This window comes from Mesocricetus auratus, unplaced genomic scaffold (genome assembly GCF_017639785.1).
Source record: "Mesocricetus auratus isolate SY011 unplaced genomic scaffold, BCM_Maur_2.0 Super-Scaffold_100025, whole genome shotgun sequence".
In the NCBI taxonomy this organism is placed as follows: domain Eukaryota; kingdom Metazoa; phylum Chordata; class Mammalia; order Rodentia; family Cricetidae; genus Mesocricetus; species Mesocricetus auratus.
In genome coordinates this window covers 4,226,429-4,247,568 of record NW_024429206.1, presented here as the reverse complement: position 1 = coordinate 4,247,568, position 21,140 = coordinate 4,226,429, and the positions used below count along the sequence as shown (strand labels likewise).

General features: G+C 50.2%; 1 protein-coding gene across 1 annotated transcript in view; it reads left to right on the top strand.

Moving 5' to 3' along the window:
* The window catches only part of Myo18b (myosin XVIIIB), a 172,443-nt gene that overhangs the window by 68,542 nt on the left and 82,761 nt on the right, over positions 1-21,140 (top strand). Inside the window, exons 27-32 of the mRNA XM_021232330.1 lie at positions 1,429-1,553; positions 4,373-4,527; positions 8,214-8,337; positions 9,221-9,421; positions 12,833-12,943; positions 14,160-14,264. Coding sequence (XP_021087989.1) covers positions 1,429-1,553; positions 4,373-4,527; positions 8,214-8,337; positions 9,221-9,421; positions 12,833-12,943; positions 14,160-14,264 — 821 coding nt within the window. The remainder of the gene's footprint in view (positions 1-1,428; positions 1,554-4,372; positions 4,528-8,213; positions 8,338-9,220; positions 9,422-12,832; positions 12,944-14,159; positions 14,265-21,140) is intronic.

The window sequence follows — 21,140 nt, the reverse complement described above, 5'->3', positions numbered from 1 at the left end:
CCAGCACCAGGCTGAACACTGGGGGCCACAGAAGAATTTTTGGCGGGTTTTACACTCAAATAGCTAATTACAGAAAGCCGGGAAATAGGTGAATGGATAATTCAGGGCACTGCTGTGCAAACTGATTAAATCATTCACTCATCCATCAACTTGCTCATTGACCCATCCATCCACCCACCTACCCATCAACCCATTATGTATGCACCGACTTATCCACCCACCCTAACATCCACCATTACACCTACTCATCAACCATACACCCATTAGTCTTCCATCTTACCATCCACCCAGCCATCTATCCCTTCATCCATCCATCCATCCATCCATCCATCCATCCATCCATCCATCTATCTATCTATCATCTATCTATCGATCTATCTATCAAATTAATACTCTGTTGCACTTAACCATATGCTCAACATCACAGTATGTCCTAGGATAGTCCTTGTGGATATGAGCCCGTTTTCTGGATTCTCATAAGTTTTCCCAGGATAAAACTAGTTTGTGGCTCTCTCTGAACATGTTTCTCCCTCCAATTAAATTATGCTAGAAGCTGAGTAGAAATGACTTGTTTTTAGTGCAATTATCTCCTGTACTGGTAAAAAGCAGTGCATGATGGGCTGATAGATGGATGTGTGGGTTTATGATGGGTAGGCAAATGGATGAGTCAGTGGATGGATGAGTGGTAGATGGCTGGGTGAACTAATGAGCGAATGGATGGACAGGTGGATGGGTGTAGATGGATGATAAGGACTTGGACTGATGATTCCTTAGGATGCTTGCCCAGCTTCATTAACGTAAGGAACAGTACTCTCTTGTTTGGTTATCAAAAGATGAGACACCATAAGCTCCAGTTCAGCCAGACATTTTCAATTCAAACACATGATTAAAAAAAACAAATCAAGGGATTTAGTAGTCATAACATCTCCCAGGGCACCTTGTGGCCAAGTTTATTGAATGTTTACCCATTCAGTTATCTAGTAACTCAACCCCAAATCAATGATAAGTCTTCTTATCTAGCCTGCAGCCAAGAGTATGACTCTCCTTGCCCCATGATTCTGCTGATTTGCTGGCAGCTAGAAAGTGTACCCTCCCTCTGTCTGGAAAACTTCAAGATGATGTTGGGGAAACACTAGTGACCAGAGAGCTCCCTGCCTTACAGATTATGGGAGAAACATCTGGGCATCTTGCAGAACGCAAGGGACCCAGCCCTTACATCAGTGAGGTCAGCACTCTAGACAGTTGGATGTGGTTAGGCCAGGCAGCCTGGAGGCAGCTCCGGCCTTTTCTTTAACTGGACTTCAGTTCTTACCCCGAAGCTGAGGCCGAGGCTCAGGGGCTGTGAGCATTGTGCAAACACAGGGCTAAGGAGTGGGGGGAAACCCACGCCTGTCACCCCGCTCACCAGTCTTCGACCCTGTCAAATAGCCGACGAGTGGCAGATGCGCTTGGACTGTGCTCAGATGGAGAATGACTTCCTGCGCAAGCGTCTCCAGCAGTGTGAGGAGAGGTTGGACTCAGAGATGAAGGCCCGCACAGAGGTGGAGCAGAAGGTGAGAGGAGGGGGAGGGGCAGGACCCTGAGGCCCCCGGAAGTGGTGCCATCTGCCCTCCATTGTGAGAGGCCACTGTGTTGTCCTGGGAAAAGAGGGGCTGGAACCTCTACTGTTGGAATAAACGCAGTCCTGTAAGACACAGGGAGTGTGTTCTGAGGGAAGGGTGCCCACCTGCCTTGAATCTAGATCTGTGTCAGCGGTCTGGCTCCAGCAGACATCACTGGCAGGTGGGCCTTAGGATCTGGTCTGTAAAGTCAAGGACAGTGTGTCCTTGGAATTGTCCCGCTGTCTTAGTCGGTGTTCTATTGCTGTGAAGAGACACTCGACCAAGGCTGCTCTTTTAATAGGAAGCATACAGCTGGGGACTTGCTTATAGTTTCAGAGGCTTAGTCCATTGTCAGCATGATGGTGGGGAGCCGGGTGCTGGAGCTCGAGCTGTGAGCAGCATCCTGATCCCCAGGTGGCGACAGGGAGAGGGAGACTGGCCCTGGTTTGGGCTTTTCAAACCTCCTACCCCACCCCAGTGACAATTCCCCTAACAAGGTCACACCTCCTAACAGTGCCATTCCCTCTGAACCCACGGGGGCCGCTTCCATTCAAACCACCACAGAGGGATCCCCAGTCAGAAATACACTTGGAAGAGGCCTGGGCTAGATTTCTTGCAGTTGTTTCCTCCCCCATCCAGGGCTTCAATCATCCCTACCACAGGCCAGGCTCGGATGTCCCATTCATCTTCTCCTCCTCTCCGGGTGCCTCTCTTTGAGGGTCCAAGCCCAAGGTTCATCTCCTGGGTCTGTCTGTCTATCCACACGTCCGCCCCTCCTTGCAGAGATGTCGGGATCTGGTGACAGCTCTCACCTTTGGCAAGGCTGCCACGATGCTGTTACTGTCTATCTCTATTGCCCCGTCTATGTGCCAACCTTCTGGAATTCCCCACTCCCCCGCCCCACCCCCTTTTATTTCTTAGTGCTGGAGACTGAACACAGCCTTGCCCTGTGTGAGCTAGACAAGCATTCTGCCATGAAGCTACTTATCACTGCCTTCCTTTCCACTGTGCTCGAGATGGTCTCTTGCTGAGTTATCCAGGGTGACTTCGAACTTGTGATCTTCCTTCCTCAGCCAGCTGGGATGACTGGTCTGCACCACCAGGCCCAACTTCCATTTCTTTCCTGAGAGCAAATCTTACTGTTAGCAATGTCATGGCACCTTCTGTCCTCCTGTCTGAACGTTTCCTGTGACTGTCTGGTCTCTTGGCTTGCCGCTTGCACTCTACCCATGGGGTGAAGGCAAATGGCCCAGACTCCCACAGTGTACCCCGTGGGCCAGTTTCCATGGCAGAAACATCATGCTGAGCCAGGCATGGTAGCTTGTGCCTGGTGCCCTCCCACTTGAGGTAGAAACAGGAAGATTAGACATCTGAGGCTTTGGTTTCTTTGCAAGTTCAAGACAAGCCCCAGTCACAAGAATCTCTGTCTGAAAGGATGAAATGGTCACTTTCAATTTGTCAGGAGGATGAATTTGGAAGATCTGAGCCTCATGAGCCCATCCCGGCGCTGCTCTGATGTCCTCTTCCCCAAATGCTCGATTCTTCCTCAGCCCAGGGCCTTTGCATCTGCTGTGGCAATGGTTCCCAGGGTAGCTCTCTTCTGTTCTGCATATCCTCACCCTAGCCTAAGACCTCAAATGCCAGTCTCTCTAAAACCTTGGCCAGCACAGCCTAAGGAGGGAATCCTTTGGCCATTCTCCCTGAGTCTGTGATACACCCCGCAGTGTGGAGGAATCTGTATTTCTTGGTCTCTCCAATTCTCTGTAAGAGCCACATGGTGAAGGCTTCTATTTGTTGATCCTGTTAGTATATTTTCAATGTGAGAGGAAAACAAACTATGATATCCTATGGAGGGGGCTAAGGCGAGATCACCGTGGAAGAGAGGTATGGTGATCACCCCAAGGTGATGCCAGTGGAGCTTTTAACAGTCACTTCTAAGATGGACACAGCACTGTGGCTCTTAAGAGACATCCTGGGCATCCACACACAGGGTGACAAAGAGGGAGGCAGCCTGAGCCTGTAATAACAAATTACAAAGCCGGGTCACTTTCCCTAAGGAAGGGGGATGCTCATAGTACATTAAAAAGTCATAAACCTGCAACCTTCTCCGAGCAGCGGAACATAAGAAAACATCCCATTTGCTTCAAATACTGAATTTAGAATTACAGGCCTCATTAACTCGGGAGTTTTGCTTATTTAAAGCAGCCTTTTAACGAGGCTACTTCTTCAAAGTGTGCGTGCGGAGCCCCCCTCTTCCCCACATCTAAACTAGGACACTGAGGTGGGGAGCCTCATTCTGGGGAAGATGCAGGCAGCTTCGCGCCTGTTTGCTCACAGTCCAGAGTGAGCTGTGAGCTTCAGCCCACACCAGGGACCATTTGGCGCCTGCTCTTGTGGGGCCGCCTCTGGGTGCCTGCTTGGATCGGCTAGGAATGCCCTCTTGGTGACACTTCAGCTAACCCTCAGCAGCCTCTCCAGATGATAGACCGGTCAATCTCCTGCCAGTTCAAGTGTTGAGTTGAGGCAGGGCAGGGAAACATGAATTCCAGGTAGGGGCAGGAAGTTGGCTGAGGCAAAGCAGAGAGATGATCAAGGGGCTGATGGAATCGCACCGTGTTACCTCCCAGTAAAGTGGGAGCTTGGGGAAGCAGCTTCCTGGAGCTAACAGGAACTCCTCCAAGGTCCTCTCTCTCCCAGCATCCATTTCCTTCCATGGAGCTGGCCTTGGAGATGGATGCGCCCACGAGCCTCTGACTCCCCTCTTCCCATAGCTCGGGGAGCTGCAGAACGCTTACGAAGAGGCCAAGAAGACGGCTCACCAGCTGAAGAGGAAGTGCCACCACCTCACCTGGGACCTGGAGGACACCCACGTGCTGCTGGAGAACCAGCAGAGCAGGAACCATGAGCTGGAGAAGAGGCAGAAGAAGTGAGTCCTGTCCCGCTAGGGTGGGCCACGTGGTGAGGGGATACACTGAGCCCTCTGGGTTATCTTCCAAAGCCACCCTATTTCTGTCGGGGCGTCCTTGAGGACAGACTCCCCATCGCCACTCCCATGCAGCATTCCTGTCCGGTTCTCAAGACTCCAACCAGGAACTGTTACCCAGCCTGTCTTGTTCCCAGTGGCTCTGTGACCTCGGGGAAATTACTTACCTTCTCTGGGCTGCAGCATCCTCTTTTCATCAAGAGTTTGCTGTGGAGAGTGAGGGTTAGTTAGCTGGTGTGATGGGCAGAAGGCCTCCCAGGATACCATACCAATTCAAGCCTGACTGTTTTCTCTTTCTAGCGGTGGGAATTTGATGGGCATTTTATGCCTCTGGGTCCCAGATGCCCCTCAGTAGATAGGTGCGAGGTCTCTTGCTTGTGCTGAGAGCTGTGTGACATGGTCAGTGCATCTAAGTGAAGTGGACTCAGATGCCCATTCCCAGTGATGAAGAGGGGGCAAGAAAAGTAAATGAACAACCCCCCAATGGGAGTTGCCACCCTCTTGAGGACATGTGGAGCAGTTCCATCGGGAGCTGGGCCTTACACATAAGTGTATTAATAGCTTTGAAGGTGTGCCTAGGTACCACCCTCACTTCCCTGTGTGGATGCTGACATGTCTAGGCAATAGAGAAGCAGGGCTGGTACCAAGACCCACATCCTCCAGCAACGGTGTCTCTCTGTCTCTGAGCTTGGCTGTATTCAGTCTGGGACTCTCTCCTGGTGAGGCTAAAGGGTTCAGGAGGGTCTATGGCCATAGTAGTGAGTTCCTAAGCTGTGGGTGGATGCAATGCTGCCACCATTAGAAGGCTCATGATGAAATGTTGACAAGTGTCCCAGATGAGCCAGCCTTGGCTTTTCTGGGCAGTGTCATTTCCAAGAGGCTGAGAGCAGGGCCACATTCTATAGATGGTATGGTGGATTCTGAATTCTCTGTTCTCTTTCTCTCCCCCCTCTCTCTCCCTCCCTCCCTCCCTCTCTCTCTCTCTGTCTCTCTGTCTCTCTGTCTCTCTGTCTCTCTGTCTCTCTCTCTCTCTTCTTTTCTGTTTTGAGACAGGGTTTCTCTGTGTAGCCCTAGCTGTTCTGGAAATTGCTCAGTAGATCACGCCATCCTCAAACTCAGAGATCTGCCTGCCTCTGCCTCCCAAATGCTGGGACTAAAGCATGAGTCACCACTCCCAGCTTCATGCTTGTCTCTGCTTTCTTTTATTTGGAGCTTCCTGGAGTGGAATCTTCATCCAAAGATGACCTTCATGCTTTCCCAAAGGAAGGCTGACTCTTCTCACTGGTCCTTTGTCTTCTTCTCTTTCCCATACCCACCTGGGCACATGGGCGAGCCCTCACTCCAGCACAGGAAAATGGCCACACTTCATGTCAGCCACTTGCTACATGACCTTGTCCAATGACAGGCACCCACGCTGTGGGATTACTGGTGTCTTAGAGGCATTCTAGGCTGCACAGGCCACTGGAGAATGGCCCTGTTAGGCTGCAGCTATAAGCTGAGCAGTAAACATACTGAGATACCTTCCAGGTTTCCCCTAGTCACCAGCTTCTTGGTCCTCTTCTGGGATTCTGCTCCTCCTCAGCGTGTCATCTCTCTGACAGGGAGGCACTGGCTTGCGGGCACTTGACTTATGGATTCCCTTACCCCAGGGACTTGTGTGATGAGCCCTGGAAAGGAAGTCATCCCTCACCTTCGCCTTTCTGTTTCTCTGAACTAGCCTGCCTGTGGAGTCCTCCACTCCACTGCCAGCGTTGGCTTAGAAGGTTTTGATGCTTAATTGCTGGTAACACACATGGGGCTTCCAGGTAGATGAGCAGTTTATAGGGAACCCATGGGATGGCTGTAGTCTCAGTTCAGTGGGCATTTTGGCTGAATATTTCCAGTGATAGAATGTTCTAGAAGCCGAGGGCATTCCTTTGTGTCTCTCCAGGGTCATCTTAATTGCAGGCCCAGCTGCCTCCTTCATTCATGGCTCCCCACGGTTAGAATTCTCCATCTCTATCTTGGCTTCTGCATTCAAGTGGTCCAGAATGGTTCCATCTGGTGTTGGAGCCTTGTTGCCATAGATACCTCACGCATAGGTCACAAAGCTCCATTCCATGAGCTGATGGAGCTCTTGGAGTGAGCCGTGTGTCAGTCTACTGACCCTGCACCTCCAGAGACTGGGGCCTGGGCAGGCCCATGCTCTGTGTGGAGCGAAGTGTGTGTGTGTGTGTCTGTGTGTGTGTGTGTATGTGTGTGTGTGTGTGCAAACGTGTGTTCCAGAAGTTAGGGTCTATAGGAGCCATTCTTTGGCATCAGGTGTCATGTTAAGATAAGAACTCCTCTGGAACATTGGTCACTCTCTACCCTCTGCTGTCCTACCTCACCTGCCCCAGGGCATGGACAGGTAGATTGGCTATGAGGCTGGGGAAGTTGGGCTCAAGCTCGCTTCTGCCACTGTGGGGATTTGGGGCTCAACCACCGCACCTCTTTGAACATTTGTTTCTTCTTTCACACACGTACCTCACTCGGCTGCTCCTTCTTCTGTAGCTCCCTATTACCCTCTTGTCATGTTGTCTTAAAGACTACAGACCCCAGCCCAAGGTCCAGGACATTGGAACAGCCCGATCATCACCATCTTCTAGATTCAGGGGCAGCAGACAGTGCCTCCGAAATGATGTCACCAACAGCCAATCGGAAAGCTTCTGGGCTGTTCCAGAAGGAGGGCTTTCTAAAGAAAGCTCTGATTGGCTTTCTTGGAAGCCCGAGGCTATGGATGACATCTGGTGTGATGATCTTATACAGGGAATACTTCTTGTCACTAATCTCCATGATCCAGGATTGTTGGAGCAGCGGGGCTTCCTGTGTGTGGCTCAGTCACCCTTCACTGCGGCCTGGCAAAGCTCTCTAGAGATGCTCACCGCTGATGAGGTGGAAAGCCAGGACAAATGAGCGGAGAGGAAAGGGCCAGGAAGGCAGCCTCACGGTGGTCACCTTTGTGGAGGGGCAGGAGGTCCTTCCTTCCTCTGATGAGCTGTAGGCCACCTCTGGTCTGTCGATGCTAGGGGCACACCTAAGGAACTGTGGCTTGTGAGGGCCTGGTGTGCCATCTGCAGCCGGTGCTGGCCCCTGTGCCATGAAACAGAAAATAGAGTGTCCTTGGTCAGGGACACTTACATGCAAATCTAGGAGGGAGAAGGAGTGTCCAACAGGATGGATTAGCTTCTCGCTGTTTTCCTCACTCTTATCTCCTGCCCCGTCTCTCTTTCGCCTTTCTCTCACTCTCTCTCTCCTATCTCTTTCCTTCATATTCTCTCTCTCTCTCCTATCTCTTCTGTATTTCTCTGTCATTTGCCTCTTCTCTCTTTTCTCTTACATCCATATCCTTTATTATAAACATGTATTATTTAATTTACTCTATATTTAATATACTTTTAATTTTTTTGTCTCTATGCTTTCATCAGGTTTCTAGTATTTGGATGGAAATCCTTTAGAAGCCTGAAACTCCCTCCATGATGTTTCAGGTCCTCCCCACCCCAACAACAAGAAAAGTCCCATTCGTTCCTCAGCACACTCATAACTCTATCCACACCTGCCTCGGTTCCCCCTGCCTTAGTTCCCTGACATATCCATTCTGCCTTGGGCAGGTTTGACTTGCAGCTGGCCCAGGCACTGGGGGAGTCGATGTTTGAGAAGACCCTCAGGGAGAAAGTGAGCCAGGAAAACAACGGAGTGCGCTGGGAGCTGGGCCAGCTACAGCAGCAGCTGGAGGTAAACACTAGGGACTCACGGCTGTCTGGACTCTCTAGAATCCCCAGCATGCACTGCTGCAGTGGATGGAGGAAGAGAATCCTGAGTGGGTGCTGTGGTCCACCAGGCAGCTGTCACCACTGCCCCCGACATGTCCTCATGAAGCCCACAAAGGTTGTCAGGCAGATAGTCCCCCATAGCACTGCGCTCCAGCACGGGGACCCAGGTGCTACCTGGGAGGTCCCAGGGGCTCAGTAGAAAATAAAACTGGTCAGTCATGACATCATCCAGGAGTCACCGCCTGCCCCAAGCAGTCTCTGATACAGAGGGAGTTGTGATATCAGACGTTCCTTATCATCCAGGGACTCCTTATGAGATGACCCGTGCACTCTGTAGCCAGCCATCATGCTCTTTGTGAGAGAGCCTGCAGACTTTGTCCTGGACCCAGCTTCCTCACTGAAAGGGTCACTTCCGGGCCCTTTGCCTCCTTTATTCCTTAGCCTGGCCCCAGTTAGCACAGTGCCTGCCTTCCTTTTCCAAGAGGACGAGCCCTTCCCCTTACATGCAGTGAGATTCAACTCCAGGAAAGCCCATTCCTCTCCATCCCCCAGTGTCCCTCTGAGACTTCCCAAAGCACAGCCATGCTGGCGTCCCCAGGGACACTGTGAAGGGCCAAGAGTGGAGGAGGGCAAAGTAGGGACCCAAATGGTAGTATGAGCTTGTCATCTCAGCACTGGGGAAACTGAGGCAAGAGGATCCTGGGGTTGAGATCAGCCTGGGCTGCGTGAGGAGGCCCTGTCTACTTCTGAGTCTGGAATATAACAAAGCTTGCATGCAGAGGGTGGAGGCATCCAGGGAGAGGACCGTGGCCAGTGACTCCATCCTCCTGGCCCTTTTCTTGTAGCAAAAGGAGCAGGAAGCCTCAAAGCTGAAGCAGGAGGTGGAAAGGCTACAGGGCCAGAAGCGGGAGCTGCTGGGCTGTGCCTCTGTCGGGGAGCAAGGTGTAGCCAGCCTAAAAGAGAGAGTCTGGGAGCTGGAGTCCAACGCCCTTGAACAACAGAAGGTCCACAGCCAACAGGAAAACACCATTAAGCAGCTGGAGCAGGTAAAGAGACCCTCCCTGTCTTGGGGATGCTCTGTCCTGGGCTGGGTTCTCCCACAGTGTGATGGTGTGAAACACTACAGGACTGCCTCCCTTACCGCTGTTCCCCAGTAGTCCATGGCTCCCTATTCCTCCAGAACGCCTCAGAGAAGCCAGCCCCTGGCAGGAATCCTGCCTCGCAGCTATCCCTTTACTATCGCCTATTCTTGGTAATGGCCACACCGGGCTGGACATCACACTTCACAGCATCCCTCTCCGATTAAGATGCAAGTTTCTGGACATCGGGGGTTTGTTTGTTGGTTGATTAGCTGGGTGGTCCCTCTTTTTTCATGGTGTGTCTTGCTCTGTAGTCAAGAATGACACCAAGTGCACCTGTCGATGCTCAACACTTGACTAGTGACCAAGCATCTAACATCATTGATCACCCACTGTTCATGTATGAGGCTCAACCCCTTGCTCTCCTTGACTTCTTCTTGTGGTTCTGTATAAGAACCTTGCAGGACATGGGAGGATCATCCCCTCCATGGATGTGGGAGCAGAGGCCTAAATCAGAGAGAGATGGGGGGGGCGGTTGAACTGGAGTCCTCAGATCCCAGTGGCTCAAATATCTACTTCAGAAGTGGGAAGAGGAGCATTTTGAGCTTTAGGGAATTCACAGAAAGTGAGGGAGTAGGCAGGGGTGGAAAATCCAATGCCCGGTGCCTTCAGGAAAACATCTGGTTTCTAGGCACATGGTGATTGAGGCAGTTATGAGATACACGCATAGCAACAGAGAAAGTCTAACTACAGCAATGTGAACCAGAAAAGCACAAGTTAAAGTAGATGCTTAGATCCGGTGTGGTAGCTAACACCTGTCCCCCACCTGTCTTGGAGGCTGAGACAGAAGAACCACCATGAGTTCTGAGCTAGCCTGGGCTACATGAAGAGTTTGAGGTCAGTGTGGGATACAATAACAACCCCTATTCCTCACCCCCCTAATTAACCCCCCATCCAAAACTAGACACTGGGGAGAGATGGGGACAGTGATACACAGAACCCACGTCTTTACACGGTAGTGTCGGTGTTAGCATGATAGGTTTTCAGAGAGATACAAGCAGTGTGGGCACATGTGTTTTTCTGTCCCCAGTGTGAAAGACACCCAGATTTTCAAGGGGAGAGAAGTTCCAGTGCTTAGCTCTAAATTTCTCTTGGCAGGTTGTTGCAATTGTTAATTCTGTTTAAACCCTGCCTGCTTCGGGGGCCAGTAGACATGGATGGCTAGAGCAGGTGGACTCTATGCATTCCCATTGAGGTCGGATGCCAGCACTCGCATCTTGCTCAGCCTCACTCCATTTCACAGGATGAAGCCTTATGGGCGGGAGACACAGGCGTGAAAAGGGAGGGGTCAGGGTCTGGAGGATCTCAGATGCTCAGGAGTGACCAGCTAGCTTTCCTTAGCCAGTCATCTGTATCAGATACCACACAGATGGAGGAGCAAATCTGGCATCTGCTGCTCTCGGCCTCCCCAAAGCTCAGAGTCCTGCTGGGATCAAGCATCCTTGAGCTTGTTGATCTAGTCTTGGGAACAGTTGAGGAAAGCAGACTCCCTGGAGGAAATGAAAGCTGAAGGCTCAGTCAGAATTGGCTGAACTAGAGTTCCAGGCAAGGTAGACAGCTCCTGCAAAGGCCCAGTGGTCACAGAGTCATGTGACACCCAAAGAGTGGCAACTTAGACTCCTGAGTTAACTCAGCGTCTGCAGGATCTCAGGCCAGCCCTGGGTTTTCTAGGTTCCCTTCTTTGATGGGAACCTTGCCAACCCTCAAGCCCCAGGCCTAACTGATGAAGATTGCAGTGTCCACACTGATGGGACTGCCGAGGCTGGAGGAGCACGGTGTGACAGGCCCAGGTGGTGTCTGCGAGCACAAACAAGCCAGCAGGCATTGGTGGAAAGCCCATTATCATTTCTTGAAGATTCCCCCCAGCACCACTGAGGGCTACAAGCAGAAACAGGAACCGTGACCTTAAGGGTGGGGGTGGCACACCTTCCTGGATCCCCAACCTGAACTTAAACAGGAAGGGAGGAGAGGCTGAGTGCATGCTGCAGTCGCTCCAGAGCCTTGCACAGCGCCCGCCCTCGCAGAGGCCAGGCAGATATTTATTGATCTCAGTAAGGCACTTTTTCCTGAGAGTTTTATGTTAACTCATATAAGCCTGACATAAATGATATTGCAGATGTCAGGAGTGCCCAAGAGGCTGGAAAAAAATGAAAAAGAAATATTATATTTCCTCATGCCGCCCCTCATCTGGGATCATCCTCTCATAACCCCTGCCATTGTGCGAGGCTGGGGGAAGGAGCTAAATCTAATCAGTCTATGCCAGGGGCTCTGACACACATTGTCCGCTCACGTCTTCGTGTCCCCAACATTTTAGGATCCCAGATCTGTTCTTCTGTTTCCTACCCATGTCTCCACATTAGAGACAACAGTTGAAAGATTCTTAAACAGAAGAACCTTAGATTCCTTGGAGAACATCAAAAAGGATTCTGAGGCTGTGCCTAAACCCAGTGGGAGAATGTGATGGGCGAGTGACACCATGGGAGGGGTTCAGAGGCAGTGCTGGGGTGTCCGGAGGCAGTGCTGGGGTGTCTGGAGGCAGTGCTGGGGTGTCCGGAGGCAATGCTGGGGTATTTGGAGGCAGTGCTGGGGTGTTCGGCTGCTGCTCTTGACATCTTAGGGTAGGAGGGAGGTAACCACTCACATTAGAGAGGAAGGTCAAGGATGGTGTGGAGGGCTGGGGACGGGGGTGTCAAGGGTGGCATGGAGGGCTGGGGACATGCGTGTGGACCTTCATGCTCCATCCTTGCTTGTGTGGAGGGCTGGGGACAGGGGTGTCTGGAGTACCATGGAGGGCTGGGGACAGGGGTGTCAGGAGTACCATGGAGGGCTGGGGACAGGGATGCCTGGAGTACCATGGAGGGCTGGGGACAGGGGTGTCAGGAGTACCATGGAGGGCTGGGGACAGGGGTGTCTGGAGTACCATGGAGGGCTGGGGACAGGGGTGTCAGGAGTACCATGGAGGGCTGGGGACAGGGGTGTCAGGAGTACCATGGAGGGCTGGGGACAGGGGTGTCAGGAGTACCATGGAGGGCTGGGGACAGGGATGCCTGGAGTACCATGGAGGGCTGGGGACAGGGGTGTCAGGAGTACCATGGAGGGCTGGGGACAGGGATGCCTGGAGTACCATGGAGGGCTGGGGACAGGGGTGTCAGGAGTACCATGGAGGGCTGGGGACAGGGATGCCTGGAGTACCATGGAGGGCTGGGGACAGGGGTGTCAGGAGTACCATGGAGGGCTGGGGACTGGGGTGTGAGGAGTACCATGGAGGGCTGGGATGCATGTGTGGACTTCATGCTCCATCCTTGCTTGCTGCCCCAGCTTCGCCAGCGGTTTGAGTTGGAGATCGAGAGGATGAAGCAGATGCATCAGAAGGACCGAGAGGACCAGGAGGAAGAGCTGGAGGACGTGCGTCAGTCCTGCCAGAAGCGGGTGCGTGAGCTGTACGCACAGTGCATCACCAGGTCCCATTGGGGAGGATGCTGGGACCTAGGGCCCTTGAGTGTGCTCACTCAAATACTGGATGTCCTGTTTGTTGGGTAATAACTGAGGAAATCTGGGTGGGTTGCAAATTAAGGAAGTGCTTTTACTCAGAGTTCTTAGTTGGTGCTATTGAAGGAAAGCATTATAGCCTGGGGCTTCCTAAGCACTGATCTGGGACCTGGGAGTCTAAGGACACAGTGCTGACACAGGAGGTTCTGGGGAAGGCCATGTTGTCGATGGCCGCCTCTCATAGTATCCTTATGTGGGAGCCACGGGGAGAGAAGGAGAGGTGGAAACAGAGATTGATTTGTATTTACTGATTGTGATGGGGGGGCACCTCCTCCATAACCTCCTCTGGCCCAACCCTCCCAACAGCTCCTTCTAAATCCAATCCAGTAGACATTAGAGGGGACTCACATGGTCCATAACACCAAATACCCTCACGTGTACCTAGGCTGCTGTGCTTTTCAGCCTCATCATGATAGAATCAAGGGAGACAGATAAGTGCTGTAACGGGCTGGCTGCCGTGTGCTACACGGCCTTGCGGATTCATTGTGTGGGGGAGAGGAACTGGCTCAGTGGGTATATGCTGTACGTGTGTGACAGCTTGAGCTCAGGTATCACCGCCCCCATTGTGCCAAGTGAGTGGAGCCTCTGTGACTCCAGCTCTGGGGGACAGACACAGGAAGATTCTGGGAGCTCACAGGCCTGGTCTGTCTAGTCCATGGGCAGCCCAAGATTCAGTGAGAAACAGTGTCACAAAATGTAATGTGGAGAACAGAACAATAAAAGAAAATACCAAACATCAAATTCTGACCTTCACATGCACACACACAGGTCAACAGGTACCTGTACACACACACATACACACACACACACACACACACACACCATGCTAAGACTAGAAAATATCCAAGCAGTGACCATGACTACAAATTTCACAGTGTGGGGCATGGGGGTCCCTCAATCTGGCCAGGTCTCCCTTTTCTTGCCCAGGTCCCAAGCTTTAAGGTTCCTATGCTTTCTCTCAGACATACCCCTCTCATCCGCTAGGCAGCCTTTCTTAGAGTATGGCCCCAGGCTCCACGTCCATTCCTCCCAGGACCCCGGCCAGGGCTCTTTCTGCTCATTCAAGGGTGCTCACCTCTGTCCCATGTGCCCGCAGCTCCGTCAGCTGGAGATGCAGTTGGAGCAGGAATACGAGGAAAAGCAGGTGGTTCTCCATGAGAAGCGTGATTTGGAAGGGTTGATTGGAACCCTGTGTGACCAGGTAAGGCACACACAATGGGGACGTTCGATGGGATTCAAAACCCACTTCTTGGTTCTGTGAAATGGGCAGGTGCATGGGAAAGCCAGCCGCAGGGAAAGCTCCCTCGTTCTTCTCTGTGTCCCCAAAATGCATTCTTCTCTACCCATCCTCCCTGCCCACACTCACTGGCTCATCAAAAATCTTCAGAGATGGTGACCACCAGAGTTCTTACAAGGAAACGAATAAACAGGGTGGCCTCAGTTGCCATGGGCAGGTGAAGCCGGGTGACCTTCAGTGGCTGCCGGGAGTGAACTGTGGACAATGCTTGCATAACGGGGTGGGTATGGGTGGCCACTATGGCCACAGCTGACCTTGTAGTGACAAGATTTTTCCAGGAACGTAGCCAGACCAGGAGCCAGGGAGATGTGTCATCCACCTCTGCTGTCTGTCCATCCATTCGTCTGCATTAGGGTGTGCTTGTTAATGGATCTAAGCATGTGAGCAGAGCTCCTCAGGCCTGACCCCGTCACTGTCCTAGGGTCCTTAGAAAATCTCTGTGGCATTCTGAGAATGATGTGTCTTGTGGTGGGGACAGTCATATAATGTGGGATGAGGAGCATTCCAACCACCAGGAGCTGCCTGTAGCACACTCCCCAACGTGCCAATCAGAAAGGTCTACAGACGCTTCCAAGTGTCCTTGGACACATGACTCTCCCCCAGCTCCTTCCAGAGAGCCACAGCTATCCACAGCAGCCAGAAGAGCCCAGAGCCACCCAGATGTCAGAGATGAGAGTCCCTCCAGTTGCTGTGACGAATTGTGCTGGGCAGCAGGGAGGAAGGCTACATTCCAGTACCAAGCTGCAGCCCATGGCCACTTATCAGGCTTCCTTGTCACAGTATTTTGGGCCAATATGTGCTGGTAAAGAACATTTTGGAGGGAACACGAGATGCAACACTGATGCTCCAAACAGGGCAGCCAGCACCAGGAGAGACAAAAAGGGGCATGGAGAAGACCTCCAGGACACCCTCTACCCGGTATACCACTTCCTCCAACAAGACCCTCCTCCTGGGTGCCCATTTAGAGAGAACCAGTGATGAAGGCTAGCATCCCCAGGACCTGATCACATCTGAATTACACCAGCAGCAGGGGATACACCTTCTGCACCTGAGCCGTGAGAACTACTCCACATCCCAATTATGACACTGGCATTGCGTTAATGCTTTTATTGTGATATTTGCCATACCTACAGAAAAGTAGGCAAACTCCATAGGTGGCATGTGTGGAGTCACAAGGATTACATAAACAAACACACTGCCTCATTGGATCACAACCCGATTAGGGACAAAACGGTTCCCAAGCATCTGGAGGCGTCTTGGTGGTCTCTTTCCTAATATCTCTCCCTCCATATCTCCCTCCCTTGTCTTTTTCTCCGCACAGAAGAAAGCTTGGCATTGGACCCATGTAGGTATATTCGGTCTTTAATGTGCTGCCCCTTGTCCCTCCACGCTGGTTTTGAGTTTAGTCCACCAGGTTTCCTAAACTGGAATACAACGGCTTCACTGATGTTCTGAGCTCAGTAAGCCTTATTTTCTGTCTGGGTGTGCCCTGTGGTCTGCCCCTTCAGAAACAAAACCACGGCCTTATCCTCACGTGTGTCTTACTACACTTGGGAGCAGCATGGCCCCTGGAAAGGCACAAATGGTAGAATTACTAGGTATCACCCGAATTACACCCCCACCAAGCCATCATAGCACCTTTTGCTGTCTCCACTATTGTCTGAGGATCTTCCGTCACACACCCGTGGCTGTGGCATAGCAGAGTGTGTATTGTAATTCCCAGAGCTGCAGGTCAAGGGAAGTTGTGTGGTTTCCTCTCCATGACTCATCTGGTCCTGATGATTAGCCTCTGGATATTCTGGGAATCGTTCGTGATCTTCGTATAAATGCGAATCGGTTTCTGGTAACACACGTTTCAGTAGCTCTGCCCTGTGGCTAATCCCCATCTTTGTTTATCACACCGCTCAGTTAATAAAGTGTCTTTAATGCAGTCGCATTAACCACATTTATGGCTTATGCTTTTCTACTTGAAAGCCGCTCTCCTTAATTTCAGTTCATGCTTTACTGTATGTCTTAAAGCTCTAAACTTGTTTTTATGCATATGATTAGGTTTTAATCCACCTTACGTGGGTGTGTGGTACGAAGCCGATACCTATGTTTTTCTGCTGTGGCTAATCTTCATTTTTTATCCCCACCACCCCTCGTGTCGTGGGTATGTACAGGTCTCCATTTCTACTTGCTTCATGCTCCTCTCTGTCCCTGCACAAGCTTGTCACACTGACGAGCTTTCAATAAATTGCAGCGGTCTAGAAGGCCTTAAACATCAATTTCACACAACCTCAAGTCACCCTAGGGAGAAGTAACAGCTGATGGATCACCCAGATTGGGTTGGCCTGCGGGCGCGCATGTGGGCAGCCAACTGATACAGGAGGGCTCAGCCCACTGTGGGCGGCACCATTCCCTAGACAGGAGTTCTTGGCCCATATGGAGAAGCTAGCAAACATGAGCCCAAGTGAGTCAACAAGCAGTATTTACCCCAGGGTTTCTGCTTCACATTCTTGCTTAAGTCCCTCCTTTGACTTCCTTTAATGGTGAACTTTTACCTGGAAGTGGAAGCTATACTCTCCCTCTGCCCAGTTGCTTCTGGTCAGGGTTTTTATCACTGCATCGGGAAAGAAACTAGAACACAGGGCATCTTATCGTGCTTGTCTTTGAAAATAATCCTGTCACCTTGAGTCTTCAGTAACCTTAAGATGCAGGTTGAGGTGTAGATGAGTGATATAGAGCTAACCTAGACGAGATGGGACTCTGAGTTGCATCCATAGAAAGCCCAGTAGGAAAGGATGTCAAGGTCTGGAACACTCTTACTGCTTCTGCAGAGGACCCAAGCTCTGTTCCCAAACCTACACGGTGGCTCACAACTGTCTGTAATTTACTTTCAGGGTGTCCAAAGACCCCTTCTGGACTCTGTTGGCACCACACACACACGATATACAGACTTACATGTAGGCAAATCACCCTTTGTAGTTGGTTGCTTTCTAATGTTTGGCTCTTTTGAGGACCTGCCACCCAGCTCCCAAATGAAACACACAGGGGCTTATTCTTTCTTATGAATGTCCAGCCTTAACGTGGCTTGTTTCTAGTCAGCTTTACTTAAATTATCCTACCTTTTGCCTCTGGGCTTTTACCTTTCTCTATTTCTGCATATCTCTCTCCGTGGCTTGTTGTATGGCTGGGTGGCTGGCCCCTGGTGTCCTCCTCCTTTTCTTGCTCCTCCATTTTTATCTCCCCAGATTTCTCCTCCCATTTATACTCTCTGCCTGCCAGCCATGCCTATCCTTTCTCTTGCCTTGCCACTGGCTGTTCAGTTCTTTATTGGATCGATCAGGTGTTTTAGACAAAGTAACAGAATTAAACAAACACAGAATAAGAGAATACAACACGTCTTTGCATCATTAAAACAAATGTTACACAGCATAAGCAAATGTAACACACCTTAAAATAGTATTCCACAACAACCCATACACATAAAATAACAATAAATAAAAAGGAGGAGAAAGATTTCATGAGGAAACTTGATTCATTGGAATGGCTGATTTGCAAGTTAGACTGGAGACAACTGACAGCTTCATATTAAAACACTGTGCTATTTTCCTCAGCTCCCATCCTGTCTCTATGAATTACAGTGTTTATTTCTTAACCATACAAGTCAGAAGCATTTTAGTTAGATTCATTTCTAGGAAACTATGGGTTTCCAAGGCTTTACGACCAGTGCTTGTTTCTGTGTTTTGATTTTTATTAAGTTGTCCTGTGTGGTTTATGAGACACCTCCTTGACATTAGCCTGATATCTAGCAAACTTGCTGAACCCAGTGTTTTCATAACATTTCATCTGTCTATTATTTTAGGTTTTCCTACATCGATCATATTATCATTTGGAATTGAGGATACTTTTGTCTTTGGGGGCAAAGGAAAAATCTCAACAGTTTCTAAAAGGAATGTGTATTTGGTTCCCCTCCTACTTACCCACTGGCCTCTGGCCTTGTCTGCATTGGGACATACTAGAAAATGCAGGTTTCTTACACCCCTGTTGTAATATGAATGCTGCTAAGGCTTAGTCATGTGACTATTTCCAGTGTGTGTGTGATGTCTGATTAAATGCATCTTTGCCCACTGGGAGTTTTCCAGAACTGAAAAACCATTGCTTTTTGCCACATGCTGCTGTTCAGTAGAGAACCCCCATACTGGTTTCACCCATGTAGAAATGCAGTGTCCCCTGATCCATCTTCCACATCGATTTACTTAAACATCTGGTTTTTAATGATTTATTTTTATTACTATGATGATGTGTGTATGTATGCCTGTGTGTTGTAATGCCTAAGGAAGCCAGAAGAGGGCATCGGATACACCAAAACTGAATTACAAGTGGTTGTGAGCCACCATGTGGGTGCTGGGAACTGAAGTCGGGTCCTCTGGAAGAGCAATGGATACCCTTAACCTATGACCCATCTCTGACCCAAAGTCACAAGACATTTTAGCATTTGCCACTTTGGACGGTGACACTTAATGGGATTTTTTAAAAACTGAAATCATGATATTGATTTACAATTTTCTTTCCTTGTAGTGTTTGCTCAAGATCAAACTAAACTTGTAAAACGAGTGTGCATCTGTCTTCAAAATAGTGGGTTTGTGCATCTGTTTTCAAAACAGTGGGTTGTGTTTTTTTTAAAGTTTGGATGTGTAATTCTTGAACATTTGAAATAGTTTGATTTTTAACCCTTTGGGTACAGGATAGGCGCTTGATGCTGTCTATGTTCTGTTATTGCCATAAGGCATGAAGTCTGAGAAAAGTACAGAGCACATCCCCATCATGGTTAAAAAAAAATGACTGTGGGACAGGAGAATCTGGGCTGCAGGAAACAGTCCTGCTAGACACCACGGAGCAGTAGTTAGAGGTCCACATGCTAAGATGAGGTCCTCGTGTTCTGCATATTTCTACTTAGCAGCATGGTGGCCCAGGCAAACTACTTGCCTGCCGCATGCCTCCATGGCCCTCTGTTCTGAGAGCTCCAGGCCATCTCTTACTATGTGACCTGCCCATACCTCCTGAGGTTTTCCTGCCATCGTGTCAATCACTCAGCAGTTCACATGCTAGGCCACCCATCCTCTCTATTGGCTCCTGAAGTGCCTCCTATCTGGGGCATTTTCCTTTTGCCACTAGCTAGCAGCAGCTAGCTCCAGTTTCCAGTGCCTGGCTCCTCTGCATCTCAGTTGGTGCAACTTCTTGTGAAAACTAAAGACAGGAGCTGGAGAAATGGCTCCATGGTTAAGAGCAATGGCTGCCCTTGCAGAGGACTTTGCCTCAATTCCTAGCACACACATTTTAATCCACAACCGTCTGCAACTCCAGTTCCAGAGGATTTGAAGCCCTCTCTGGCCTCCACTGGCACCAGGTACCTGTACAGTACACAGACATAGGTGCAGGCAAACTATCCAGACAATGGAATACAATGATGATGGTGGTGGTGGTGGTGGTGATAGTGATGATGGCGATGGTGGTGATGGTGATGTGGTGATGATGGTGATGATGGTGATGGTGACAGTTGCAGCAGCAAACACACCTCCCTGGTGATATAACTTGCTAAAGTTGCCTCCTTCTTGCCACAACAGCTGGGTTCATACCCCAACTCTGTCTTCCCCGGCAAATCACCCTTATTGCCCTCAGATCCTCCCTGTACAATGAAGACTGTGTGCTCATCACAGGGATAAAATGTAGTCCACCCCACAGAGCATTTAGAATCCTTCCTGCCGTACATGTGAGCTGGCATTACAGTCATAAAGACAATAATAATAACAATGTGTATTTTAAGGGATTGCTTCGGGAGTTAAGTGCGACTGCACGTGACAGAGGGTGGCAGGGTTCCCAGCCTGCAGCTCAGCTCAGCTCCTGAACTCCACCCCTCTGGCTGTGAATTTATACCATAGACCAATGTTTTAAATTTACCACAGTAATCCATCTGAGGGAGGAGAGGCTGTATTCCAAAAGCCAGCTCATCTTTCAAAGAATTCCAAAGCGGCCATGGAGAAATTGTGACATGAAATCTGTGGGTGCACAGGCCAGGTCATCAAGCAGTCGCTGTAATCCTGTGCTTGTGAAGCACTTGACACACAGAGTGCTCAGTCACCCGTTATCACACCTGATCCCCCTCTTATCTCAACACAGAGAATAGGATTTCTCAAAACCCTCTTAGGGACTGGAAATCCTGATTCCAGTGGCGGCCGACTCCACCAGGGTTCCTGCCACCAGCAAATGGTGTGTTGGGGATTTAGAGCCTGAACTACCTCACTCTTAATCTATATTGCTTCTAACATTCTAAAAACATCCTTCGCATCCCAGGAGAGGAATCTGGCAGGCAGGCAGAGATCCCCAACATGCAAAAGCATGGGTCTATGACAGTAATTCTCAACCTTCCTAAGCTGTGGCCATTTAATACAGTTCCTCATGTTGTGGTGAGCACCAACCATAACATTATTTTTGTTGCTGCTTCATCACTGTAATCTTGCTACTGATAGGAATCGTAATATAAATGTTTGTGTTTTCCAATTGTCTTAGGCAACCCCTGTGTAAGGGTCATTGAACCCCCAAAAGGTTCAGACCCACAGACTGAGAATCATTGCCCTATGAGGAGACACACATCTTATTCTCTCCAGTATCCATCTATTGACTGGCCCCCATGTTCTTTGCTCTTGGCCCTGGATGTTCCTGGAACAAAGAAGCTGCTGGTGTCTTTAAGTGACACTAACCATGGGGTCCCAGTGTGAGTCTGTCTATTCCATGCTT